The sequence below is a fragment of the Betta splendens genome, chromosome 19 (genome assembly GCF_900634795.4).
Source record: "Betta splendens chromosome 19, fBetSpl5.4, whole genome shotgun sequence".
In the NCBI taxonomy this organism is placed as follows: Eukaryota; Metazoa; Chordata; class Actinopteri; order Anabantiformes; family Osphronemidae; genus Betta; species Betta splendens.
In genome coordinates this window covers 6,083,354-6,110,889 of record NC_040898.2, presented here as the reverse complement: position 1 = coordinate 6,110,889, position 27,536 = coordinate 6,083,354, and the positions used below count along the sequence as shown (strand labels likewise).

The following is a 27,536-nucleotide window of genomic DNA, read 5'->3' as shown; positions in this document are numbered from 1 at the left end:
TCATAAGTCTGCAGTTGGTTGTGATTCACAACATTTACGCAAACACAACACATATTCTCTGTATTTCAGTTGCAAAACGACAGATGTTTGAGGCTTTGAAGACAACAGCTCTTTGCAGTACACACATAAGTAACACCAAGAATTGTCCAGCAGGTGTCAGCACACCAATTTTATCAAGAAGCTTTTTAACAATGAACTTTAACTGTGTGTCCAGTCTGTGGAGCTTCCGACTGTTTAGAATGATAAATCTTCACACAGTTTACATTCAATAGGAAAGATTTACTGTTGAACAGCACGCTAATGTATCACAGTTCTATCTTATGTGCACAAATACCTGATAACATTTGTTTGTACTGGAACCTCAAACTAAGGCCACAATGCAAATCACTAGTCTTTTCTACAATTCCTCCACACATTTGCTGGAAACAAGAAGTTCAGAGAAGCATCATTCAAGCAGCGGAGGTGTTGCAAGTTAAGGTTTAGTGTCTTTCTGTGTTTGACTTGAAGGAGGATCCACCAGGTATTTGAATCCCAGTTTCTCCAGAGGTTCTATGTCCATCAGCTGACTGGAGATCAGAAAAGAAAACAAACCTTTAACATTAGTTTGTGGACATAACCTTACAGTAGAGGAAAAAACGACAGCTATTGTGTCGTCCTCTTTTAAAATATGTTACTTACTGATTCATCCGACATTCTAAGTAATCTTTAGACTGCAGGCGGCATTTGGAGTTGTCGAAGGTGCTCTGTCTCAAGCATTTCATAAACTTCTCCTTGAAAGCTTTGCACTCACCTGAAATAATAAAAACCCACTGTCAGTCTCCAAATCAGTCTTGCTTCAGCGGATCTGATACAGACGCTTTATTAGTGTCCGCTGTCATGTGAAATTTAATTAAGATTTAGGATACTTTTATTCTACACAAATCCTGTACTTTTTATTGGTATTGGGATAATTTCTTTATGTACATGCAGCACAGTAAATGTGTGGTCCTGGGTTTAAGATTTTTAGTGAGAGACTGTTTCTTGTGTTTCTTTGTATAACTGCTGAGTGTGCAGCTTGTGGTTTTATAGCAAAGGTCATCGAAAACAGATTTCCACGGTACTCTATGTCACGTTCTATGCCACTTCCTGTTTTATTTTGTAATACTTCCTGTTCTCTGTTCAGTAGTTCTTTTCCCGGATCATTTAGCACACCTGTCAGCAGTTAATGAATCAAGCACCGGTATATAGCCTGCACCTCACACAGACTGCAGTTGCCAGATTGTAGAGTCCAGTACTTCTTTCCAGCGTTTCTTGTATTGTCTCTCGTGTATTGATCCTGATTACCTTGACTGCCGAATCCTGTCTGAACCTTGCCTGTACTTTTGCCTAGTGATGGGTAGATGAGGCGTCATGAAACGTTTCGACACATTGCAAAACTGTATTGATACTGTGCCGATACTGTGTCACTGAATACTGACACCTGCTGGACATTAAAACTCCCTACAGGCAACCTAGTTGACGGCCTCATTGCACTTGGAGGAACTGCGGAGTGATTTAAATCTGGGGTCTAGAAGTGTTGCTGAGGTCAACACACTGTGAGGTGGTTTTGCTTAAATAGGAAAGTTCTGTTGAACAAATACGAACTTTAACCTGCATAAAACAATATGATTAGTAAAGAGTCACTTTGGAAATTAATCTGAATTCAAATAGATCAAGTGAAAACTTTTTAAAATTAATTAATTATTTTAATAATACACTTTCACTTTATCATAACATTAAATCATAAAAGAAACCTTATTTATCCATATGAGATGAATTATAGATGAATTTGACGATGAACGGCAAACGCTCAGGGATTCCATTCGGCAGATGCAGCCCGACACATGCGCTTCCTTATAAACACAGTCTGGCGCGTCAGACAGTGACTGATACACGAACTGTATCGGTCACGTGCTTTCCCGACGCGATACGCGCACCGACACAGTGTTTAGCTCTAAGGGCTCGACGCAGGCGCCGACGCATCGGTGTTGCCGGACCCATCACTACTTTTGCCTGGCTAAGAACCCTGCTTGATCATTTGACCGTGAGTTTGCCTAGTCCTTGTTTGTACCGTCGCCGTGTTCATCTGTGTACCGAACCCTGCCTGTCTATTGGACCTGAGATTGCCTGCTCCCCGACTGTGCTTTAAGACCGTGCTCTTTTGTGTATGACATGGACCGTCTAACTCTGATTGTGGAAATAAAACCTGAATTCATCCTCAACACGTCTGTGTACTGTGCATGTGGGTCCGACGCCTGCCCAAGCCTGACACTCCATTAGTCAGGACAGTTATTAAGATACCTGTTTTTAAATAATTGTCTAAACTGTGTGAGATGTGACTTCCTCTTTCTTGGTTTGGGCATGTCCATGTGTTTGCTGTATTTATACAGCAGTCAGAGCCGTACACACTCCAGACGCTCCATCAGTCCAGGACCCAGGATGCCTTCCTCCACTACCTGCGCTTTGTCCTTTATGTGTTTGACTCTTCTGCTTCTCCTTGCTTCACAAGGTGAGTGTGTTTTCTCTAATGATGAACTCCACGTACAAATTTGCACCAAACTGAAGCAACATGAATTCTTAATTGTCGCTGTACGTGTTGCAATTCAGGATGCAGAGGACAGAGTCCGCCGATTCACAGTCCACCTGGTGTGGGTCTCAACTGCTGCCTGCGTGTCTCAAAGGCCACAAAAAATGAAACAGTAGTTAATTGTTACATTCAGGAGAAACACACGTTTGGCAGCTGTCGAATTGACGCATACATGTAAGTAAAATCATTCCATAACAAAAGTATTATTTGCATCTGTCTTTATTTTATGCCTGTGCAACAATATTACGACTTTGTTATATCCTGGTGTATCTGATGTTTTGACTTGTACTATTATGGAACTTTTTGAATTGAATGTCTTTTTTATGCCACTGCTGCCATGTTTCAAAGTTAGAACATGAATTAAAAGGCTGTTTTGCTCTTGTGTTTTCTGCTGTAGTTTGATCACTGAGAGCGGTGAACAGAGGTGTGTTAACCCAAAAGCTAAGTGGCTTCCAACACGCCTTGCACGTTTAGAGGAAGTAAGTCAAGAGCACAGACGGCACACGCTAATGTAGAGCTGAAGTAAATAGACAATGACACTGTGATGTTGATGCTATGCTAACTAATTTCTTCACTCGACCATAATTGATGAGTGCATTTTCTATTTATTAATTCAAGTGCTGGAAAAGTGCATCACAACATAGACAATCATTCCTGTAAATCATCTCAGACTGAAATGAGCCATTTGTCTCTGCAGAAAGGAATATACTGCCGCAAAGTGTGAAACAGCCAAGAAGATGATGCAACATGACTTTTCTCAGCAGAAATGTATTTTTGTTTCACTTCTCTAATACTTGAGACACTTGTACTGTGTTTGAAAACCTACTTGGCAATAAACTTGTTTGAAATTCAAATTTTTTAAGTGTTATCTTCTGCTGTGAAAACACCGTTCCCTCCAGGCGGGTTCCGTGTTTCACCAACAACAAATCGTGGGTCACCGCTGATATTAAAGTTCTGCTAAAGGAGAAGAAGAGAGCATTTAAATCAGGGGACAGGGAGGAGCTGAGGAGGAAAATCCATGAGGGAAAGGCCAATTACAGGAGGAAGATGGAGCAGCAGCAGCAGAACAATGTCAGTGAGGTGTGGAGAAGCCTGAACACCATCTCAGGCTTCAGAGCTCCACACCCACAGGCTGAGGGGGACCTGAGCTCATACTTTAATAGGTTTGACCAAGCACCCACTCAACTCTGACATCACACCTGATGAAGACACTGGAGAGACTGGTCCTGGGTCACCTCCGCTCTGCGGTGGGAACCTACCTGGACCCGCTGCAGTTCACCTACCGACACGGCATAGGAGCAGACGACGCCGTCATCTTCCTCCTACATCGAGCTCTTTCTCACCTAGAGAAGCCCGGCAGCACTGTGAGGATCATGTTCTTTGACTTCAAATAACAAATTATCTGTGCAAGATTTGTGCAAACTGGTACTTATTGTATTGAAGACTTATATTCATTACTGTGCAATAGCCCTTCAATGACCTCATACTCACTCCAACTGTACTGTACTGCGTCGTACTGTGCTAACACAAACTGTTCTGTAGCTGTATTCTCTCTAATCTGTACTGCTGTTGTGAGAAGTAATTTCCCCACTGCGTGACTTTGAAAGGTTTTTTTTTTTATCTTATCTTATCTCATCTTATCTTATCACATAACATGTCTAAACATGTCTTCTGGCTTGTTGTCTTTTTTCAAATGACTGATGATGATTGTTAATTATGTTCATCGTGGGTGGTGTTTCTTTCAGGTCAGATTGATGGTCAGGAAATCACTGTAACAGCTGTGCTGGCTCTCATTGTGCATCAGTAAGTAATCATGAATATGTCAACAGATAAAAATATGACACCAATAGGTTGTTGTTTTAGCCAGTACATTACAACAGTAAATCTGTTAAGTTATTGTGGCCAAAGCTCTTTTGGCCAGGTCAAGATCTGGGTTTTTGTTTCTTGTTTTATTCTGAAGGACTCTCTGTTTTCACTTAGTTGTCATGTTTTGGTTCCAGTTTCCTGTTTTATTATGTAGTACTTCCGGTTTCTGTTTTCATCTTCGTCCCGGTCTCATTACACACACCTGTCTCAGATTAGTATCACCCTGTCATGGACTCAGTCACTGCACCATTGTTTATGTTCAGTTCCGGTTTTATGTTCTTGTCACTTCCTGCCCCAGCCATTATTAGTTACTGCCAGCTTTACTTCCTGCTCCAGACCACACACCTGATCCCCATCTAGCCATCATTCGCCACTACTTAAGCACCACCTCTTACACCAACCCATTGCCAGATTGTCTTTGTGTCTTAGTCAGCAATCCAGCATTATTCTCATGATCCTGAACCTGTGTATGACCTCGCTTCTCCTGACCCTGATTCTCGCCTCATCTTTGATCCTGCCTTGCCGTGAGTTTGACCCTAGCCTGCCTTGACCACCGCTTGTCTAAAACCCTGCCTGTACTGAACCTGCCTGATCTGTGTACTGACCTTCGCCTGCCTGACCACGAATTAAAGTGAATTGTGTTACCACTCAAACCTTGCCTTCGCTGTGCATGTGGGTCCGCTACCTCGGAAGCCGTGACAGTACAATCTGGCCAAACATGGACCCAGCCAGCGCCGAGACCATCCGAACCGAGCTCCAAGCCCAGGCGGAACGGATCCGCAAACAGGAGGAGCAGACCGGAGTGCTGCTCCAGGAGTTGGCTCAGCACGCCGCGCGACAAGAGGCGCAGGTAAATGCATATGGGGAACAACTGAGGCTACTCACCCAGCAACTCGCCGCGGGGCTGACGCCGGCGCCCGCTCCAGCTGTGCCCGTCGCTCCGACTCCGCGTCCTCCTGCACCGAACGTTCATCTGGGAGCTCCAGCACGCTTCTCCGGAGATTCAGGTGACTGTCGAGCGTTTATCACCCAATGTGAGATCCAGTTTGAGCTGCACGCGCCGGACTTCCCCACCGAGCGAGCCAAGGTGGCGTACGCCGTTTCCCACTTGGCGGGCAGAGCAGAGCTGTGGGCAACGGCCGAATGGCAGAATAACTCCGCCTGTATGAACACTTTCGCTGCCTTCTCCCTAGCGCTGAAGCGCATTTTTCAAGAAATAACGCCGGGACGCGAAGCGGCCCAGCGGCTAACGAGCCTCCGTCAGGGCGACCGACCCGCGGCGGCTTACGCCATCGAGTTCCGCACACTAGCTGCGGAGGCGGGGTGGGACTCCACCGCTTTGATCGACGTGTTCCTCGCAGGATTGGCGCGGCGGGTCAAGAATAGCCTGGCGGCCACCGAGCTTCCGTCGGAGTTGGACGAGGTCATCGCGCTCGCCATCAAGGTGGATCGCCGGTTGTGGAGCAGTGACCGCGAACGCAGGGAGGAGGAGCGAGCCACACCCCCCCGCCATCTTCGACCGCCGTCTCGCAGCGCGGCGGCTCCACCCAATCCGACGATACGAGGGATTCCGCAGCCGACCGCGCGTCGGGCCACGCCCTATGCCCCGGGATTGGTGGAGCCCATAGAAGCGGTTAAGTCAGTACCCACCGGCGAACCAATGGAGGTGGGGCGGATTCGGTTGCCCGAAGCCGAGAAGAACCGCCGACGAGCACTCGGATTGTGCTTTTAATTTGGCCAGCCTGGCCACATCGCTGCATCGTGCCCAGTAAAAGCCCCCGCTCACCACTAGCCCGGAGGATAGTGGTGAGCCAGTCTTCAATGTGTCATGCCTCCGCCCGACCCATGCCCACCGTCACCTTATCCGTGAAACCCCAGTCTGTCCAGCAAGCGGTTCTGGTCGACTCAGGTGCCGACACCAGCCTCATGGACTCCAGACTTGTGAGACGGCTAGGTGTTAGCACGGTTCCCCTGCCCGCCTCGATGGAAGCAACAGCCTTGGATGGGCACCGGCTGTGGAGGGTGACTCACCGCACCGGTCCTGTAACTCTGACATTTGCTGACGGCCACTCCGAGCAGATTCACTTTCACGTGGTCGAGTCCTCCTATCACCCGGTCGTGCTTGGATACACCTGGCTTCGCCGACACAACCCCCGCCTCGACTGGAGGACCGGGGAGGTGGTGGAGTGGGATTCCGGCTGTCACAATTCATGTTTCGGGGCAGGGTCCGAGGCCACGGCAGAACCGTCCCCGGAGCCCAGCATGGAGGAGATCGACCTGTCTGAGGTACCATCCTGCTATCATGACCTCCAAGCCGTTTTCAGCAAGGTCAAAGCCACCAGCCTGCCGCCGCATCGGGCACACGACTGCGCGATCAATCTCCGCCCCGGAACCACGCCACCCAAGAGCAGGCTATACCAGCTCTCCGCTCCGGAACGCCAAGCCATGACGGCGTACATCAACCAGTCCCTGGCCGCTGGCCTCATCCGTCCATCCTCTTCGCCGGCGGGGGCCGGGTTCTTCTTTGTGGGGAAGAAGGACGGGTCCCTGCGACCTTGCATCGATTACCGGGGGCTTAACGCCATCACCGTTCGGGACTCCTACCTTTCACCCTTGCTCTCGTCCGCTTTCGAGCTCCTAGCCGACGCCAAGATCTTCACCAAGCTTGACCTGAGGAATGCTTACCACCTAGTTCGCATCAGGGAGGGGGATGAGTGGAAGACGGCGTTTAATACCCCCACCGGACACTATGAATATCTCGTCATGCCATTTGGACTCACCAACGCGCCGGCCGTCTTCCAGGCGCTGGTGAACGACGTACTAAGCCCCATGATTAACGTGTTTGTTTTCGTCTATTTAGACGATATCCTGGTATTCTCTCGTAGTGAAGAAGAACATCGTGATCATGTACGCCAGGTCCTGAGAAAGCTGCTGGAGCACCGGTTATACGTCAAGGCAGAGAAGTGCGAGTTCCATGTCACCACCATCTCGTTCCTAGGTTTCGTGATCTCCCCGGAGGGAATTCAGATGGACCCCGTCAAGACGCAGGCTGTGACAGAGTGGCCCGTTCCCCAGTCTCGTCGGGACGTCCAACGGTTCCTGGGGTTTGCAAATTTCTATAGACGCTTTATCCGCCGCTTCAGCACAATCGCTTCCCCTCTTCATGCTCTCACTTCCCCCAGGACAACTTTCCAGTGGACCCCAGAAGCCAATCGGGCGTTTCTCCAGCTCAAGGCCAGTTTCACCTCGGCTCCGGTGCTGCAGATGCCGGACCCGGCTCGTCAGTTCGTGGTGGAGGTAGATGCATCTGACTCCGGCGTGGGTGCGGTACTGTCCCAGCGTGATCCTGAAGGTGGGCGACTGCATCCATGTGCCTTCCTGTCCCGCAAACTCTCCCCTGCAGAACGCAACTATGACATCGGTAACCGGGAACTACTCGCGGTCAAGGTGGCTCTGGAAGAGTGGCGTCACTGGCTCGAGGGCGCCGAGCAGCCGTTCCTGGTGTTCACCGACCACAAGAATTTGGAATACATACATACCGCTAAGCGTCTGAACTCCCGCCAAGCCCGTTGGTCCTTGTTTTTCTCCCGTTTCAACTTCCACCTCTCCTACCGTCCAGGGTCAAAGAATACCAAGCCGGATGCCCTATCCCGAGTCCACGAGTCAGGGGAGGAGGTGGAGACGCCATCGACTATCCTGCCTGCATCTTGCCTAGTAGGGGCGGTCACCTGGTCTGTCGAGGTTCGGGTGAAGGAGGCCACCCGGGATTTGCCTCCACACCCAGCGTGCCCGCCGAATCGGCTGTTCGTGCCCCCGGAGCTTCGGGGGGAGGTGATCCACTGGGCCCACACCTCCACCTTTAGCTGCCACCCGGGAGTCCAACGGACAGCTTTTGTGGTGGGCAGTCGTTTCTGGTGGCCGTCAGTCCTCAAAGACATCAGGGAGTACGTGGCAGCCTGCCCAGTCTGTTCGACCCACAAGAACCCTAACCAGCGTCCTCCGGGGTTCCTCCAGCCTCTGCCCGTGCCTCATCGACCCTGGTCCCACATAGCACTGGATTTTGTCACGGGGTTACCCCCCTCCAGGGGGGAACACAGTCGTCCTCACAGTAATCGACCGATTTTCCCGATTAACCCATTTCATCCCTCTGCCCAGACTCCCGTCGGCCAAGCAGACGGCTCAGGCAGTGCTTGAGCACGTGTTCCGGCTCCATGGGTTCCCCAAGGACGTGGTCTCCGATAGGGGCCCCCAGTTCGTCTCTCGGTTCTGGCATGAGTTTTGTTCCCTGCTCGGTGCCCAGGTCAGCCTGATGTCCGGATACCACCCGGAGTCTAACGGCCAGACCGAGAGGACCAATCAGCAGTTGGAGACCGGGCTTCGCCTTCTCGCCTCCACCAACCCATCCACCTGGAGCCAACAGCTCCTCTGGGTAGAATATGCCCACAACACCCTGCCTTGCTCCTCCACAGGTCTGTCACCGTTCCAGTGCGCATACGGCTACCAGCCCCCACTCTTCCCATCATTGGAGAGGGAGGCCGTCATCCCGTCCGCACATGCCCTCCTTCGCCGTTGTCGACGCACCTGGTTAAGAGCGCGCCGCGCTATGCTCGCAAGTCAAGAGCGCCACAAGAGGGCAGCGGATCGTCATCGGTCACAGGCACCCAGCTATGCCGTAGGTCAGCAGGTGTGGCTCTCCACCAAGGACCTACCCATCAAGACCCAGTCACGTAAGCTGTCGCAAAGATTCATTGGCCCCTTCGTCATAGAGCGTATCATTAACCCATCTTCTGTCAGACTCTGCTTGCCTAGAACCATGCGTATCCACCCTACCTTCCACGTCAGTCGACTCAAGCCATTCCACTCTAGCCCTCTGGTTCCTCCCACGCCCCTACCTCCTCCACCACGGCTCATCGATGGGGGCCCGGCTTACACGGTCTGGGCATTGCTGAACAGTCGGCGGCGGGGTCGGGGGCTGCAGTACCTCGTTGACTGGGAGGGGTACGGACCAGAGGAGAGATCATGGATCCCGGCACGGGACATCCTGGACCCCAGTCTCATTCGGGAGTTCCATCAAGCCCACCCGGACCTCCCTGGGCCGTCTGGGAATCCGCCCTAGACGGGGGGGTTCTGTCATGGACTCAGTCACTGCACCATTGTTTATGTTCAGTTCCGGTTTTATGTTCTTGTCACTTCCTGCCCCAGCCATTATTAGTTACTGCCAGCTTTACTTCCTGCTCCAGACCACACACCTGATCCCCATCTAGCCATCATTCGCCACTACTTAAGCACCACCTCTTACACCAACCCATTGCCAGATTGTCTTTGTGTCTTAGTCAGCAATCCAGCATTATTCTCATGATCCTGAACCTGTGTATGACCTCGCTTCTCCTGACCCTGATTCTCGCCTCATCTTTGATCCTGCCTTGCCGTGAGTTTGACCCTAGCCTGCCTTGACCACCGCTTGTCTAAAACCCTGCCTGTACTGAACCTGCCTGATCTGTGTACTGACCTTCGCCTGCCTGACCACGAATTAAAGTGAATTGTGTTACCACTTGAACCCTGTCTTCGCTGTGCATGTGGGTCCGCTACCTCGGAAGCCGTGACACACCCACGTCTCAGCGGTTTCTATGTCGCCCTCAGCTAATCATGCACACCTGCCTGTCATTTGGTAATCAGTCATCAGTATTTAAGCACCAGTATTCACCCAAGCCAGTTGCCAGATCGTCGAATGCAAGTCATCACGTTCCAGCAGTTTCCCAGTTCAGCTTACCTCGTTTTGATCCTGTTCCGTACTTCTGACCGCCGACTCCTGCTTAACCCTGACTGGCACTGTAGCCGTGTTTCATCTGTTGTTGAGCCTTGCCTGTCTCTGGACCTGATCTCGCCTGCTGCTTTTGTACCTAAACCTGATCCCTGCTGTGTGTGACCTGAACGGTTGCTGGATTAAACCTCGTTTTTTTTCACCACCTACCTTGTGTCCTCGCGCTCTGATCTCTGCCTAAACCTGACAGGTCGCAACGCACCTTTTAAAATATTTCAGGTGTTTTTCTAGAATATGTGTATTCACACCTGTAGCTAATAGTTTTACAGGTTTGTTTTCCCAATGAAGAAAAAAAGCAAACAGCTGTACGTTTGTGCAAAATCAGACTGATTGATGCTACTCATTGTCCGCCCAGACCATAATAAGGCAAATGTTATAATTTCAAATTAACAGATGATGATTTTTGCTCTTTTTTTTATCTTCTTAATGGAGTCTGACTTTTTTCCCAATTTCTAGGTCACAAACTTTGTTTATATCACGGTTGTGAGGAATCCATGAATAAAAATCTTCTTAAACCAGTGTAATAACTTTGTTTGTGAATTTGACTACACCACACCTTTGGCTAATGCAAGCTCTGCCCACTGTCATGCTGAAGTCTTCATTATATTTACTAGGAATGAACGATAGATATTAATTTGTTTTTTTTGTTTTTAATGACTCAGATTTTCACATCCATCTGACAGGAAACAGATTTGACGTTCCCATTTTCAGTAATTTCAATACATACTCATTTCTTGATAATTTTGGCAGAAGCTAGGACCGTGTTGTTACACGAAATAGAAATGGATCTGCTGAGATTGGAAATTCACTTCTGTTCGTTTTCGTTGAAAAGTGGGGAAACCTTGATTACTGTAACAGCTGAATCATAGAGGAAAGCAGTTGTTAGAAGGCTTCTGCTTCATAAGTCATTGTCATTATGAAAATTTCTGAATTACTGCCGCTCTAGCAAATCCTGTACTTTCTATTGGTATTTGGATATTTTCTTTATGTACTTGTAGCACAGTAAATGTGTGGTCCTGGGGTTAGGATTTTTACTGAGCAACTGTTTCTTGTGTTTCTTTGTATAACTGCTGAGTGTGCAGCTTGTGGTTTTATAGCAAAGGATGAACTCCACATACAAATTTGTACCAAACTGAAGCAACAGGAACGCTTAACTGACGCTGTGCGTGTTGCAATTCCGGACAGTATCAATTGAGAAACTATCCACCTGGTGTGGGTTTCAACTGCTGCTCTCGTGTCTCAAACGCCACAATAAATAAACCCGTCGTTAATTGTCACATTCAGGAGAAACACATGTTTGGCAGCTGTCCAATTTACGCATACATGTAAGTAAAATCATTCCATAACAATATCATTATTTGCATCTGTCTTTATTTCAGGCCTGTACAACAATATTAAGACTCCATGTGTTATATCCTGGTGCATCTGATGTTTAGAGAGTATTGACTTGTACTATTATGAAACCTTTTGAATTGAATGTCTTTTTATGCCACTGCTGCCATGTTTCAAAGTCAGAACATGAATTAAAAGGCTGTTTTGCTCTTGTGCTAATGTAGAGCTGAAGTAAATAGACAGTGATACCGTGAAGTTGAAGCAATGCTACAGTAACTAATTTCTTCACTCGTAGATAATTGATAGTACATTTTCTATTTATTAATTCAAGTGCTGGAAAAGTTCATCACAAAATAGACAATTATTCCTGTAAATCATCTCACACTGAAATGAGCCATTTGTGTCCGCAGAAAGGAATACGCTGCGCTGAAGTGTCAATTCCAACATCATTCAGGACTAAACTCTTGCACTAACCTCAATCTAAACCTGGTTCCTCAACGACTCAAATTACTCAAAATTCTCTTCTAATGACTTACTGGCTTGGAAAGATCTGTGTGGAATACGATTCACTGTATGTATTTGATGCCTTTTCAAACCAAGATGAAAGATATTTGAAAATCAAAAGCAGCTGAAAGTGTGAGCAAGGCTGAGAGAGGTGGACAGATGTGCATAGGAACGTGTCTCACAGTTTTTAAATATCAGACGTTCAAAACATGAAGGCCCATGAATTACTGATCACATTATGAGTCAGTCCTCGTTTTCCTCCTGACATTGGATACAGGTAAAACGACAGGTGCGGGTCCTCTGTAGCACATGGAACACAAGTGATGACATCCGCTGATTCCCAACCAGTGGGTGTTTGGCTTCTTCTTTTAACTGTAAATGTGGCTTATTATTTGCTGCTTTAAAAGATCTACATTTTGGGAAATAAGCACAGTTGTACGACACTAGGCCCTAGCTGACCACGTGAGGGGCTTCATGGGGCAGCAGTGTCATATGGGTTTTTTTATAGGATCCATTTTGTTTATTTAGAGGGTCCACCCACTTTGCTTGTTTGACTCTGCACTACGACTGGAGCAACACTTTGCTTCACTTTAACAATGAACTTTGGTACGTGTGTCTAAAGTAAACATTTTCTCTGTTATGCCCTGAGCTGCAATAATACTGGGCTGATCTGTGTGATGTACATTAAGCAATGTTCAGCAGAGGTGGGGTTCATCCTTCATGCGCTCCAGTTACAACGCTGGTAACTGCCCAGTCACGTGTCTTGATGATTTTCCTCTCCAGCTGCGCAGCAGTGACTCAGAGACCGTCACAGAATCCAACAACAGTCTGCTCGGAGTTTTGTCCTGATCTTTGTTCAGAATCCAAGCTGGACCCAGGATGTCTTTCTCTGGAATGCGTCTCATCCTTTTATCCACACTGCTCACTCTCCCTGAACCAGATCAGTGTGTTTTCCTCTGCTACTGACTGAACTCTTTCATCCAGGCCATGTTTTCAGACTGCCTAACATGTGCGTTATTCTTGACTCTATAGGGTTCCCTCAGCATTACCTGCCTGCACAAGATTGCTGTTTTTTTGTCTCAAAGGCCCCGATCAGGGAAACCATTACTTCCTGCTATGAACAAAACACAACATTTTCCAATTGTAGAAAACATGCATTCATGTGAGTAACAACATTTATTCACAGTTGTGTCATACAAAGGTCCCAACTGTTCTATTGATGATCAGCATAACCAGTAATAATGAAAAGAAAGTTTTTTATTTATTTATATAACATATATACACACACACCACACCACTCTATTCTCACCCTCCGCGGGTGGTCTCATCCACTTTCCAAGCTCGGGTCCTCTACCAGAGGCCAGGGAGCTTGAGGGTTCTGCGCAGTATCCTTGCTGTTCCTAGGACTGCACTTTTCTGGACTGAGATTCGGATGTTTTTCCAGGGATCTGTTGTAGCTACTCCTCCAGTTTGGGGGTCACAGCCCCTAGTGCTCCGATCACCACAGGCACCACTGTGGCCTTCACCTTCCAAGCCTTCTCCAGTTCTTCTCTGAGCCCTTGGTATTTCTCTAGTTTCTCATGTTCCTTTTTCCTGATGTTGCCATCGCTTGGTATTGCCACATCCACCACTACGGCTTTCCTCTGCTCTTTATCCACCACCACAATGTCTGGTTGGTTCGCCATTACCATTCTGTCAGTTTGGATCTGGAAGTCCCACAGGATCTTGGCTCGCTCGTTCTCTACCACCTTGGGAGGTGTTTCCCACTTTGACCTTGGGGTTTCCAGTCCATACTCCGCGCAAATGTTCCTGTATACTATGCCAGCCACTTGGTTATGGCGTTCCATGTATGCTTTGCCTGCCAGCATCTTACACCCTGCAGTTATGTGCTGGATTGTCTCAGGGCCTCTTTGCACAGTCTACACCTTGGGTCTTGTCTGGTGTGGTAGATCTGGGCCTCTATGGCTCTGGTGCTCAGGGCCTGCTCCTGTGCAGCCAGGATGAGTGCCTCTGTGCTGTCCTTCAGCCCAGCCCTTTCAAGCCATTGGTAGGATTTGTTGAGATCAGCCACTTCAGTTATGTTCCAGTGGTACATCCCGTGCAAGGGCTTGTCCTCCCATGATGGTCCCTCTTCCAGCATCTCATCCTCTGTTCTCCACTGCCTGAGACATTCACTCAGCACGTCATCTGTCGGGGCCTTATCCTTGATGTACTTATGGATCTTGGATGTTTCATCCTGGATAGTGGCTCTCACGCTCACTAGTCCTCGGCCCTCCTTCCTTGCGGCTAGCGTACAGTCTCAGGGTGCTGGATTTGGGGTGGAACCCTCCATGCATGGTGAGGAGCTTTCGTGTCTTAACATCTGTGGTCTGTATCTCTTCCTTTGGCCACCTTATTATTCCCGCAGGGTATCTGATCACTGGCAGAGCGTAGCTGTTTATTGCCCGGGGTTTGTTCTTGCCATTGAGCTGGCTTCTTAGGACTTGCCTTACTCGTTGGAGGTATTTGGCTGTTGCCGCATTCCTTGTTGCCTGTTCAAGGTTGCCGTTCGCCTGTGGTATTCCAAAGTACTTGTAATTGTCCTCAATGTCTGCTATTGTTCCTTCTGGGAGTGAGACCCCTTCTGTGTGGATTACCTTGCCTCTCTTTGTCACCATCCTCCCACATTTCTCGAGTCCGAATGACATTCCGATGTCCGAGCTGTAGATCCTGGTGGTGTGGATCAGCGAGTCGATGTCTCGCTCACTCTTGGCGTACAGCTTGATGTCATCCATGTAGAGGAGGTGACTTATGGTGGCCCCGTTCCGGAGTCGGTATCCATAGCCAGTCTTGTTTATTATTTGGCTGAGGGGGTTCAGACCTATGCAGAACAGCAGTGGGGACAGTGCATCTCCTTGGTATATGCCACATTTGATGGATACTTGGGCGAGTGGCTTCCCATTGGCTTCAAGGGTGGTTCTCCACAACCTCATCGAGTTTGCAATGAAGGCCCTTAGAGTTCTGTTGATGTTGTACAGCTCCAAGCATTCAGTGATCCATGTGTGTGGCATTGAGTCATAGGCTTTCTTGTAGTCGATCCAGGCTGTGCACAGGTTGGTGTGTCGCATTCTGCAGTCTTGGTCTACTGTTCTGTCAACCAGGAGTTGGTGTTTGGCTCCTCTGGTATCCTTACCAATGCCCTTCTGTGCTTCGCTCATGTATTGACTCATGTGCCCACTTATCTTAGCTGGGATGATGCCTGACATGAGCTTCCATGTTGTGGAGAGACAGGTTATTGGCCGGTAGTTGGATGGGACTGCACCCTTTGAGGGATCCTTCATTATCAGGATCGTTCGCCCTTCGGTTAGCCATTCAGGGTGAGTCCCATCCCTTAGCAGCTGGTTCATTTGTGCTGCCAGGTGCTCGTGGATTGCAGTGAGCTTCTTTAGCCAGTAGGCGTGGATCATGTCAGGGCCGGGTGCTGTCCAGTTTTTCATACCTGAGACTCTTTGTTGGATGTCTGCCACTGTGATAGTCACTGGGTTCTGTTCAGGGAGGTTGCTGTGGTCTTCCCTCAGGTCCACCAGCCACTGTGCATTGCTGTTGTGTGACACCTCCCTTTCCCATATACCCTTCCAGTACTGTTCAGTTTCCAGCCTTGGTGGGTCTGCTCTGTTGTTATTACCCTGCCATTGAGAGTACACTTTCGCAGGTTGTGTTGCGAACAGCCGGTTTATTCGTCTGGCTTCGTTATCTCTGGTGTATCTCTTTAGGCGGCTGGCCAAGGCTTGTAGCCTTTGCTTGGCAGTTTTGAGTGCTTCAGGTATGGGCATCTGGCTGTACCTCTTAGGCATCGGTCTTTTCATTGAACCTCTCTGGGCCTCTGTCATTTGGCTCACTTCCCTCCGAGCTGCCTTGATTTTTGCCTCCAACCTTCGTTTCCATGGTGGGTATTGTTTCTCATGGCTCCCATGGTTGCTCTTATAGCCAAGCACCTCTAGGATCACTGATGCTGAAGCGTATATCAGCGCATTGGTTTCTGTGATTGTTGTGGTAGGGATCGCTCTCAATGCTGCATTCACATCTTCCATGAGACTTTCTGATGGTACTTCACTTAGCCGTTGTAGTGGGGTTCGGGGTTGCCTGTTCAATCTCGCCATGATCTTATCTTTCAGGTCAGTCGCTGCCTCGCTCAGCGTATCTGTGCTTATTGGGGCTTCGTACCCAATTTCCGGTTGGGGAGATGGTGAAACCTCCCCTCTGACCTGGCGTCCTGGCTCCCCCTTGCCGTAGCATTTGTGTTGTATCTCGTCAATCTCAAGTTGTGATAGCAGTTGCCGTTTGTGAATGTTGGAACACTGAGCTACTAGATTGCACATGATTGCAAGCTGTCCAATTGACGCATACATGTAAGTAAAATCATTCCATAACAAAAGTATTATTTGCATCTGTCTTTATTTTATGCCTGTGCAACAATATTACGACTATATGTGTTATATCCTGGTGTATCTGATGTTTTGACTATTGTGGAACTTTTTGAATTGAATGTCTTTTTATGCCACTGCTGCCATGTTTCAAAGTTAGAACATGAATTAAAAGGCTGTTTTGCTCTTGTGTTTTCTGCTGTAGTTTGATCACTGAGAGCGGTGAACAGAGGTGTGTTGACCCAAAAGCTAAGTGGCTTCCAACACGCCTTGCACGTTTAGAGGAAGTAAGTCAAGAGCAAAGACGGCACACGCTAATGTAGAGCTGAAGTAAATAGACTGACACTGTGAAGTTGATGCTATGCTAACTAATTTCTTCACTCGACCATAATTGATGAGTGCATTTTTTATTTATTAATTCAAGTGCTGGGAAAGTGCATCACAACATAGACAATTATTCCTGTAAATCATCTCAGACTGAAATGAGCCATTTGTCTCTGCAGAAAGGAATACACTGCCACAAACTGTGAAACAGCCAAGAAGATGATGCAACATGACTTTTCTCAGCAGAAATGTATTTTTGTTTCACTTCTCTAATACTTGAGACACTTGTACTGTGTTTGAAAACCTACTTGGCAATAAACTTGTTTTAAATTCAAATTTTTTAAGTGTTATCTTCTGCTGTGAATACACCGTTCCCTCCAGGCGGGTTCCGTGTTTCACCAACAACAAATCGTGGGTCACCGCTGATATTAAAGTTCTGCTAAAGGAGAAGAAGAGAGCATTTAGGTCAGGGGACAGGGAGGAGCTGAGGAGGAAAATCCATGAGGGAAAGGCCAATTACAGGAGGAAGATGGAGCAGCAGCAGCAGAACAATGTCAGTGAGGTGTGGAGAAGCCTGAACACCATCTCAGGCTTCAGAGCTCCACACCCACAGGCTGAGGGGGACCTGAGCTCATACTTTAATAGGTTTGACCAAGCACCCACTCAACTCTGACATCACACCTGATGAAGACACTGGAGAGACTGGTCCTGGGTCACCTCCGCTCTGCGGTGGGAACCTACCTGGACCCGCTGCAGTTCACCTACCGACACGGCATAGGAGCAGACGACGCCGTCATCTTCCTCCTACATCGAGCTCTTTCTCACCTAGAGAAGCCCGGCAGCACTGTGAGGATCATGTTCTTTGACTTCAAATAACAAATTATCTGTGCAAGATTTGTGCAAACTGGTACTTATTGTATTGAAGACTTATATTCATTACTGTGCAATAGCCCTTCAATGACCTCATACTCACTCCAACTGTACTGTACTGTGTCGTACTGTGCTAACACAAACTGTTCTGTAGCTGTATTCTCTCTAATCTGTACTGCTGTTGTGAGAAGTAATTTCCCCACTGCGTGACTATGAAAGGTTTTTTTTATCTTATCTTATCTCATCTTATCTTATCACATAACATGTCTAAACATGTCTTCTGGCTTGTTGTCTTTTTTCAAATGACTGATGATGATTGTTAATTATGTTCATCGTGGGTGGTGTTTCTTTCAGGTCAGATTGATGGTCAGGAAATCACTGTAACAGCTGTGCTGGCTCTCATTGTGCATCAGTAAGTAATCATGAATATGTCAACAGATAAAAATATGACACCAATAGGTTGTTGTTTTAGCCAGTACATTACAACAGTAAATCTGTTAGGTTATTGTGGCCAAAGCTCTTTTGGCAAGGTCAAGATCTGGGTTTTTGTTTCTTGTTTTATTCTGAAGGACTCTCTGTTTTCACTTAGTTGTCATGTTTTGGTTCCAGTTTCCTGTTTTATTATGTAGTACTTCCGGTTTCTGTTTTCATCTTCGTCCCGGTCTCATTACACACACCTGTCTCAGATTAGTATCACCCACGTCTCAGCGGTTTCTATGGCACCCTCAGCTAATCATGCACACCTGCCTGTCATTTGGTAATCAGTCATCAGTATTTAAGCACCAGTATTCACCCAAGCCAGTTGCCAGATCGTCGAATGCAAGTCATCACGTTCCAGCAGTTTCCCAGTTCAGCTTACCTCGTTTTGATCCTGTTCCGTACTTCTGACCGCCGACTCCTGCTTAACCCTGACTGGCACTGTAGCCGTGTTTCATCTGTTGTTGAGCCTTGCCTGTCTCTGGACCTGATCTCGCCTGCTGCTTTTGTACCTAAACCTGATCCCTGCTGTGTGTGACCTGAACGGTTGCTGGATTAAACCTCATTTTTTTTCACCACCTACCTTGTGTCCTCGCGCTCTGATCTCTGCCTAAACCTGACAGGTCGCAACGCACCTTTAAAATATTTCAGGTGTTTTTCTAGAATATGTGTATTCACACCTGTAGCTAATAGTTTTACAGGTTTGTTTTCCCAATGAAGAAAAAAAGCAAACAGCTGTACGTTTGTGCAAAATCAGACTGATTGATGCTACTCATTGTCCGCTCAGACCATAATAAGGCAAATGTTATAATTTCAAATTAACAGATGATGATTTTTGCTCTTTTTTTTATCTTCTTAATGGAGTCTGACTTTTTTCCCAATTTCTAGGTCACAAACTTTGTTTATATCACGGTTGTGAGGAATCCATGAATAAAAATCCTCCTAAACCAGTGTAATAACTTTGTTTGTGAATTTGATTACACCACATCTTTGGCTAATGCAAGCTCTGCCCACTGTCATGCTGAAGTCTTCATTATATTTACTAGGAATGAACGATAGATATTAATTTGTTTTTTTTGTTTTTAATGACTCAGATTTTCACATCCATCTGACAGGAAACAGATTTGATGTTCTCATTTTTCAGAGTAATTTCAATACATACTCATTTCTAGATAATTTTGGCAGAAGCTAGGACCGTGTTGTAACACGAAATAGAAATGGATCTGCTGAGGTTGGGAATTCACTTCTGTTGGTTTTCGTTGAAAAGTGGGAAACCTTGATTACTGTAACAGCTGAATCAGAGGAAAGCAGTTGTTAGAAGGCTTCTGCTTCATAAGTCATTGTCATTATGAAAATTTCTGAATTACTGCCGCTATAGCAAATCCTGTACTTTCTATTGGTATTTGGATAATTTCTTTATGTACACGTAGCACAGTAAATGTGTGGTCCTGGGTTTAATATTTTTAGTGAGAGACTGTTTCTTGTGTTTCTTTGTATAACTGCTGAGTGTGCAGCTTGTGGTTTTATAGCAAAGGATGAACTCCACATACAAATTTGTACCAAACTGAAGCAACATGAACGCTTAACTGACGCTGTGCGTCAAACGCCACAATAAATAAACCCGTCGTTAATTGTCACATTCAGGAGAAACACATTTTTGGCAGCTGTCCAATTTACGCATACATGTAAGTAATATCATTCCATAACAAAATTATTATTTGCATCTGTCTTTAATTCAGGCCTGCACAACAATATTAAGACTCCATGTGTTATATCCTGGTGCATCTGATGTTTAGAGAGTATTGACTTTTACTATTATGAAAGCTTTTGAACATAATGTCTTTTTATGCCACTGCTGCCATGTTTCAAAGTCAGAACATGAATTAAAAGGCTGTTTTGCTCTTGTGCTAATGTAGAGCTGAAGTAAATAGACAGTGATACCGTGAAGTTCAAGCAATACTACAGTAACTAATTTCTTCACTTGTAGATAATTGATGAGTACATTTTCTATTTATTAATTCAAGTGCTGGAAAAGTTCATCACAACATTGACAATTATTCCTGTAAATCATCTCAGACTGAAATGAGCCATTTGTGTCCGCAGAAAGGAATACACTGCCGCAAAGTGTCAATTCCAACATCATTTAGGACTAAACTCTTACCTCAATCAAAACCTGGTTCCTCAACGACTCAATTCCACCGGCTGCAGTTCATGCAGTGTTTTGTTATTTGTTTTGTTGATAGAACATAAGCAATATGTTACAAGTCAACCATTTAGTTGACTGTTGAGTAAAAGCCATGACCAACGAATCATGACTTAGTCTATTTTTAGTACAGATTTCCTTTGTTATTGAATCTTTTTAAAAAAGATCACTTTCCTGGTGTGCGATATTTGACTTCTAATGACTTACTGGCTTGGAAAGATCTGTGTGGAATATGATTCACTGTATGTATTTGATGCCTTTTCAAACCTAGATGAAAGATATTTGAAAATCAAAGGCAGCTGAAAGTGTGAGCAAGGCTGAGAGAGGTGGACAGATGTGCATAGGAACGTGTCTCATAGTTTTTAAATATCAGACGTTCAAAACATGAAGGTCCATGAATTACTGATCACATTATGAGTCAATCCTCGTTTTCCTCCTGACATTGGATACAGGTAAAACGACAGGTGCGGGTTTTCCGTAGCACATGGAACACAAGTGATGACATCCGCTGATTCCCAACCAGTGGGTGTTTGGCTTCTTCTTTTTACTGTAAATGTGGCTTATTATTTGCTGCTTTAAAAGATCTACATTTTGGGAAATAAGCACAGTTGTACGACACTAGGCCCTAGCTGACCACGTGAGGGGCTTCATGGGGCAGCAGTGTCATAAGGTTTAGGGCATTTTATAGGATCCATTTTGTTTATTTAGAGGGTCCTCCCACTTTGCTTGTTTGACTCTGCACTACGACTACGATGAATCACCACATTTAAGCTAAAATCACTAGTTTGATGAAGCCTTTTTAATTCAGAACATGTGACATATTTGACATTAAATAAAGTATAACGTATATTCAATGCACTAAATGCCTCATAATAAGTCTGCAGTTGGTTGTGATTCACAAAATTTACGCAAACACAACACACATTCTCTGTATTTCAGTTGCAAAAAGACAGATGTTTGAGGTTTTGAAGATAACCGCTTTGAAGTTACTTATGTGTGTACTTTGCAGTACACACATAAGTAACACCAAGAATTGCCCAGCAGGTGTCAGCACACCAATTTTATCAAGAAGCTTTTTAACAATGAACTTTAACTGTGTGTCCAGTCTGTGGAGCTTCCGACTGTTTAGAATGATAAATCTTCACACAGTTTACATTCAATAAGAAAGATTTACTGTTAAACAGCACGCTAATGTATCACACAGTTCTATCTTATGTGCACAAATACCTGATAACATTTGTTTGTACTGGAACCTCAAACTAAGGCCACAATGCAAATCACTAGTCTTTGCTACCATTCTTCTTCCACACATTTTCTGGACAAAAAAGTTGGGAAAAGCATCATTTAAGCAGCGGAGGTGTTGCAAGTTAAGGTTTAGAGTCTTTCTGTGTTTGACTTGAAGGAGGATCCACCAGGTCTTTGAATCCCAGTTTCTCCAGGGGTTCTTTGGCCATCAGCTGACTGGATTTTAGAATGGAAAACAAAGTTTTAGCATTAGTTTGTGGACATAACCTTACAGTAGGGCCGAGACTTAAATAAAAAACGACAGTTATTGTGTCATCCTCTTAAAATATGTTACTTACCGTTGGGTCTAAAGTGGCCACAACACTTTTCATACGCTGAGAGACGAGGACAACAAAGCACAACAAGCTACAACTTCATTTTACTTGCAAGAGGAGCCCTGAGGTCTTAGCGTCTTAAAGCGCTTCACCCAGGAACCTTCAAGAAAATTCCATATAAGGATAAAACACTATATCATCATGAACTGTTCAACCCTAAGAATGCTGACCCTTTTCTGGCCTTTCAAGCTTACTCAAAATAGGTCAGCAGGCACAAAACACCTGAATCTGTGTCTGGGTGCAGGCTGCATCTCCAGCAAAGTATAACATGTTCCTGTTTCTGACAGGATTAAAACATTGAACAAATATATCCTTTATAATGACAATAGGTAACAAACGACTAAATTAACCTTGTGAGTGACGTACCATCATAATAGCAAATCATAAATCAGTCAGTAAATCACATTTACTCTAACACTGACTGATTCATCCGACATTCTAAGTAATCTTTTGAATGCAGGCGGCACCTGAATCATAAAGGAAAGCACCAGTCGTTAAAAGGTTTCTTCTTCATAAGTCATTGTCATTATAAATATTTCTAAATTCCTGCCGCTCTAGCAAATCCTGTACTTTTTATTGGTATTTGGATATTTTCTTTATGTACATGCAGCACAGTAATTGTGTGGTCCTGGAGTTAGGATTTTTACCGAGTGACTGTTTCTTGTGTTTCTTTGTATAACTGCTGAGTGTGCAGCTTTATACTGTAGCAAAGGTCATCGAAAACAGATTTCCACGGTACTCCATTAGTCAGGACAGTTATCTATTTTTAATTAATTGTCTAAGCTTTCTGAGATGTGACTCCCTCTTTCTTGGTTTGGGCATGTCCATGTGTTTGCTGTATTTATACAGCAGACAGAGCCGTACACACTCCAGACACTCCATCAGTCCAGGACCCAGGATGCCTTCCTCCACTAGCTGCGCTTTGTCCTTTATGTGTTTGACTCTCCTGCTTCTCCTTCCTGCACAAGGTGAGTGTGTTTTCTCTAATGATGAACTCCACACACAAATTTGTACCAAACTGTAGCAACATGAACTCATACCTGACGCTGTGCGTGTTGCAATTCAGGACGCACAGGACAGATGGTGTCGAAAAACCATCCACCTGGTGTGGGTGTCAGCTGCTGCCTGCGTGTCTCAAACGCCACAATAAATGAAGCCGTCGTTGAGTGTTACATTCAGGAGAAACACATGATTGCAAGCTGTCCAATTGACGCATACATGTAAGTAAAATCATTCCATAACAAAAGTATTATTTGCATCTGTCTTTATTTCATGCCTGTACAACAATATTAAGATTCCATGTGTTATATCTTTGTGTATCAAATGTTTTAGGAGTATTGACTTGTACTATTATGGAACTTTTTGAATTGAATGTCTTTTTATGCCACTGCTGCTATGTTTCAAAGTTAGAACATGAATTAAAAGGCTGTTTTGCTCTTGTGTTTTCTGCTGTAGTTTGATCACTGAGAGCGGTGAACAGAGGTGTGTTGACCCAAAAGCTAAGTGGCTTCAAAAAAGGCTTGCACGTTTAGAGAAAGTAAGTCAAGAGCACAGACGGCACACGCCAATGTAGAGCTGAAGTAAATGACAGTGACACTGTGAAGTTGATGCTATGCTAACTAATTTCTTCACTCGTAGATATTTGAAAAGTACATTTTCTATTTATTAATTCAAGTGCTGGAAAAGTGCATCACAACATAGACAATTATTCCTGTAAATCATCTCTCACTGAAATGAGTTATTTGTCTCTGCAGAAAGGAATATACTGCACCAAAGTGTCAATTCCAATATTATTCAAGACTTAACTCTGGTTCCTCAACGACTCAAATTCCACCGGCTGCAGTTCCTGCAGTGTTTTTTCATTTGTTTTGTTAATGTAACCAGTTATCATATAAACGTCTTGTACTGTGTTTGAAAACCTACTTGGCAATAAACTGTTTTGATTTCAAATTTTTTTAAGTGTTATTGCTTATGTTTTAAGTCAACCATTTAGTTGACTGTTGAGTAAAAGCTATGACCAACGAATCATGACTTAGTCTATTTTTAGTACAGATTCCTTTGTTATTGAATCTTTTTCAAAAAGATCACTTTCCTGGTGTGCGATATTTGACTTCTAATGACTTACTGGCTTGGAAAGATCTGTGTGGAATACGATTCACTGTATGTATTTGATGCCTTTTCAAACCTAGATAAAAGATATTTGCAAATCAAAGGCAGCTGAAAGTGTGAGCAAGGCTGAGAGAGGTGGACAGATGTGCATAGGAACGTGTCTCACAGTTTTTAAATATCAGACGTTCAAATCATGAAGGTCCATGAATTACTGATCACATTATGAGTCAGTCCTCGTTTTCCTCCTGACATTGGATATAGTTAAAACAACAGGTGCTGCTTCTCTGTAGCACATGGAACACAAGTGATGACATCCGCTGATTCCCAACCAGTGGGTGTTTGGCTTCTTCTATTTACTGTAAATGTGGCTTACTATTTGCTGCTTTAAAAGATCTACATTTTGGGAAATAAGCACAGTTGTACGACACTAGGCCCTAGCTGACCACGTGAGGGGCTTCATGGGGCAGCAGTGCCATTTTTTAGTTTAGGGCATTTTATAGGATTCATTTTGTTTATTTAGAGGGTCCTCCCACTTTGCTTGTTTGACTCTGCACTACGACTGGAGCAACACTTTGCTTTGCTTTAACAATGAACTTTGGTACGTGTGTCTAAAGTAAACATTTTCTCTGCTCTGCCGTGAGCTGTGTGATGTACATTAAGCAATGTTCAGCAGAGGTGGGGTTCATCCTTCATGCGCTCCAGTTACAACGCTGGTAACTGCCCAGTCACACGTCTTGATGATTTTCCTCTCCAGCTGCGCAGCAGTGACTCAGAGACCGTCACAGAATCCAACAACAGTCTGCTCGGAGTTTTGTCCTGATCTTTGTTCAGAATCCAAGCTGGACCCACGATGTCTTTCTCTGGAATGCGTCTCATCCTTTTATCCACACTGCTCACTCTCCCTGGACCAGGTCAGTGTGTTTTCCTCTGCTACTGACTGAACTCTTTGATTCAGGCCATGTTTTCAGCCTGCCTAACATGTGCGTTATTCTTGACTCTGTAGGGTTCTCTCAGTGTTCTTTGCCTACACCAAGGAGTGGTGGACCTGTTGCTCTAGATTGCTGTTTTTCCGTCTCAAAGGCCCCGATCAGGGGAACCATTACTTCCTGCTATGAACAAAACACAACATTTTCCGATTGTAGAAAACATGCGTTCATGTGAGAAACAACATTCATTCACAGTTGTGTCATACAAAGGTCCCAACTGTTCTATTGATGATCAGCATAACCAGTAATAATGAAAAGAAAGTTTTTTATTTATATAACATATATATATATATATATTTTTATATAACAAGGTTGTTGATATTTTTTGCCTGTGTACGTCTCTGCAGCTTTAAAACTCGAAACAAAAACACTTTTTGTGTGGACCCAGCCTCCCCGTGGCTTCCAGAGAGATTTGAGAGGTTGAAGAAGGTAAATTATTTTTATTCTTTTTTTTTTAGTTGTAATGATGATTCTGTAAGTATTGTCAGCTTTTATGTTTCCCCCAATAACAAGAGTCTTAATGAAGCTTTACATTAGGTGTTTCAGAGCTACCCAACGGCTTGTTTGACTTATTGTTTAAAGTTAAATAAATCCTAAATTATGTCCCAGCAGAGATTAACTTTGCTTGTATTTCTTCACAGCGGGGGATTTGTTGCCGGTTTCCCTGAATGCTCTTCTTCATCCAAAATCATGACAATGGATTATAATGTTCTATGTATAAATCACCACATTTAAGCTAAAATCACCAGTTTGATGAAGCCTTTTTAATTCAGAACATGTGAAATATTTGACATCAAATAAAGTATAACATATATTCAATGCAATAAATGCCTCATAATAAACCTGCAGTTGGTTGTGATTCACAACATTCACGCAAACACAACATGTATTATACATGTATTTCAGTTGCAAAAAGACAGATGCTTGAGGCTTTGAAGACAACAGCTCTTTGCAGTACACACATAAGTAACACCAAGAATTGCCCAGCAGGTGTCAGCACACCAATTTTATCAAGAAGCTTTTTAACAATGAACTTTAACTGTGTGTCCAGTCTGTGGAGCTTCCGACTGTTTAGAATGATAAATCTTCACACAGTTTACATTCAATAAGAAAGATTTACTGTTAAACAGCACGCTAATGTATCACACAGTCCTATCTTATGTGCACAAATACCTGATAACATTTGTTTGTACTGGAACCTCAAACTAAGGCCACAATGCAAATCACTAGTCTTCTCTACAATTCCTCCACACATTTGCTGGAAACAAAAAGTTCAGAGAAGCATCATTCAAGCAGCGGAGGTGTTGCAAGTTAAGGTTTAGTGTCTTTCTGTGTTTGGCTTGAAGGAGGATCCACCAGGTCTTTGAATCCCAGTTTCTCCAGAGGTTCTTTGGCCATCAGCTGACTGGATTTTAAAATGGAAAACAAACCTTTAACATTAGTTTGTGGACATAACCTTACAGTAGGGCTGAGACTTAAATAAAAAACGACAGTTATTGTGTCATCCTATTTAAAATATGTTACTTACTGATTCATCCGACATTCTAAGTAATCTTTAGACTGCAGGCGGCATTTGGAGTTGTCGAATGTGCTCTGTCTCAAGCATTTCATAAACTTCTCCTTGAAAGCTTTGCACTCACCTGAAATAATAAAAAGCCACTGTCAGCCTCCAATCAGTCTTGCTTCAGCGTATCTGATACAGACGCTTTATCAGTCTCCGTTGTTGTATAAAATTCAATTAAGATTTAGGATAGTTTTATTCTACGCTAGATCTCCACAGTAAACGCGTAGCATTAACTGTAGCCGCATCCAGCTGTTGCGAGATGCGCGTTACGTCTGTTCTGTTCAACTAACAGACGTCACTGTTGGTAGAGAAACGCTTGTTAAATGTAAATGCTATGCGGTACATTTGAATTGTGTCTATGACGTCCGAGCTCAACGATCTCGTCTGTCTCATCTCTATACTTTTACCTAAATGATCCAGAGGAAAAGCTCCTTTATCCGGAGCCCGAGGCTGAAAAGATTTGGTGCCGAAATTCATAGCAGTTGACATGATTGCGAGACTTTTTATGAAACACTAGCAGAAAGCTGTGACACTTTAGTCGCATTAAAATGACGTTTTGTTTTGGGGTCGTCACAACACAGACATTAGCAGTAGATCGTCGTACAAAGACATTAGCAGTAGATTATAGATTCGGATTATGCTTTATTAAGGTCACGATCAACAAAATGTAATTATAGAAAAACAAATATTTCGCGTGTCACAGATGCAAAGACACATTTGAAGAGAAAATTTAACCATTCGGCTTTCAAAGGTTAATTCTGTTTTAATATTTTTATTTGCTGTTTGGCCGTGACCATCCACTGCAAATCCTCTTTAAGACGCTATAGACGTAAGTAACTTAGAATTTTTACAT

At 44.8% G+C, this 27,536-nt stretch overlaps 3 protein-coding genes across 9 annotated transcripts; 2 read left to right on the top strand and 1 right to left on the bottom strand.

The window, feature by feature from the left end:
- Positions 1-140: 140 nt before the first annotated feature.
- Positions 141-27,282, bottom strand: LOC114846583 (cytochrome c oxidase assembly protein COX19). 3 transcript variants are annotated; one of them, XM_055504315.1, is made up of 3 exons: positions 27,091-27,282; positions 679-790; positions 141-566 (listed from the first exon to the last, which is right to left on the bottom strand). In XM_055504315.1, exons 1-3 carry the CDS (start codon positions 27,170-27,172, stop codon positions 473-475), a joined length of 288 nt encoding a protein of 95 aa, XP_055360290.1. In that variant the 5' UTR covers positions 27,173-27,282; the 3' UTR covers positions 141-472. The 3 variants fall into 3 exon arrangements, with proteins under 3 accessions (XP_055360290.1, XP_055360289.1, XP_028991472.1); XM_055504314.1 differs by lacking the exons at positions 141-566; positions 679-790 and adding exons at positions 21,734-21,866; positions 26,648-26,759 and having other exon boundaries at positions 27,091-27,263; XM_029135639.3 differs by lacking the exons at positions 141-566; positions 679-790 and adding exons at positions 25,864-26,524; positions 26,648-26,759 and having other exon boundaries at positions 27,091-27,249.
- On the top strand, positions 1,799-25,961 carry LOC114846579 (eotaxin-like). 5 transcript variants are annotated; one of them, XM_041068339.2, is made up of 6 exons: positions 1,799-2,062; positions 2,409-2,527; positions 12,912-13,068; positions 13,161-13,290; positions 25,467-25,548; positions 25,761-25,961. In XM_041068339.2, exons 1-5 carry the CDS (start codon positions 1,802-1,804, stop codon positions 25,541-25,543), a joined length of 744 nt encoding a protein of 247 aa, XP_040924273.2. In that variant the 5' UTR covers positions 1,799-1,801; the 3' UTR covers positions 25,544-25,548; positions 25,761-25,961. The 5 variants fall into 5 exon arrangements, with proteins under 5 accessions (XP_040924273.2, XP_055360288.1, XP_055360287.1 ...); XM_055504313.1 differs by lacking the exons at positions 12,912-13,068; positions 13,161-13,290; positions 25,467-25,548; positions 25,761-25,961 and adding exons at positions 2,626-2,779; positions 3,003-3,084; positions 3,303-4,161 and having other exon boundaries at positions 1,869-2,062; XM_055504312.1 differs by lacking the exons at positions 1,799-2,062; positions 12,912-13,068; positions 13,161-13,290; positions 25,467-25,548; positions 25,761-25,961 and adding exons at positions 2,626-2,779; positions 16,737-16,818; positions 17,035-17,219 and having other exon boundaries at positions 2,133-2,527.
- Positions 22,847-24,086, top strand: LOC121201819 (eotaxin-like). Its single transcript, XM_041068340.2, has 4 exons — positions 22,847-22,992; positions 23,091-23,244; positions 23,480-23,561; positions 23,779-24,086. The coding sequence occupies exons 1-4, from the start codon at positions 22,851-22,853 to the stop codon at positions 23,827-23,829; spliced, it is 429 nt and encodes a 142-aa protein (XP_040924274.2). The 5' UTR covers positions 22,847-22,850; the 3' UTR covers positions 23,830-24,086.
- Positions 27,283-27,536: the final 254 nt, after the last annotated feature.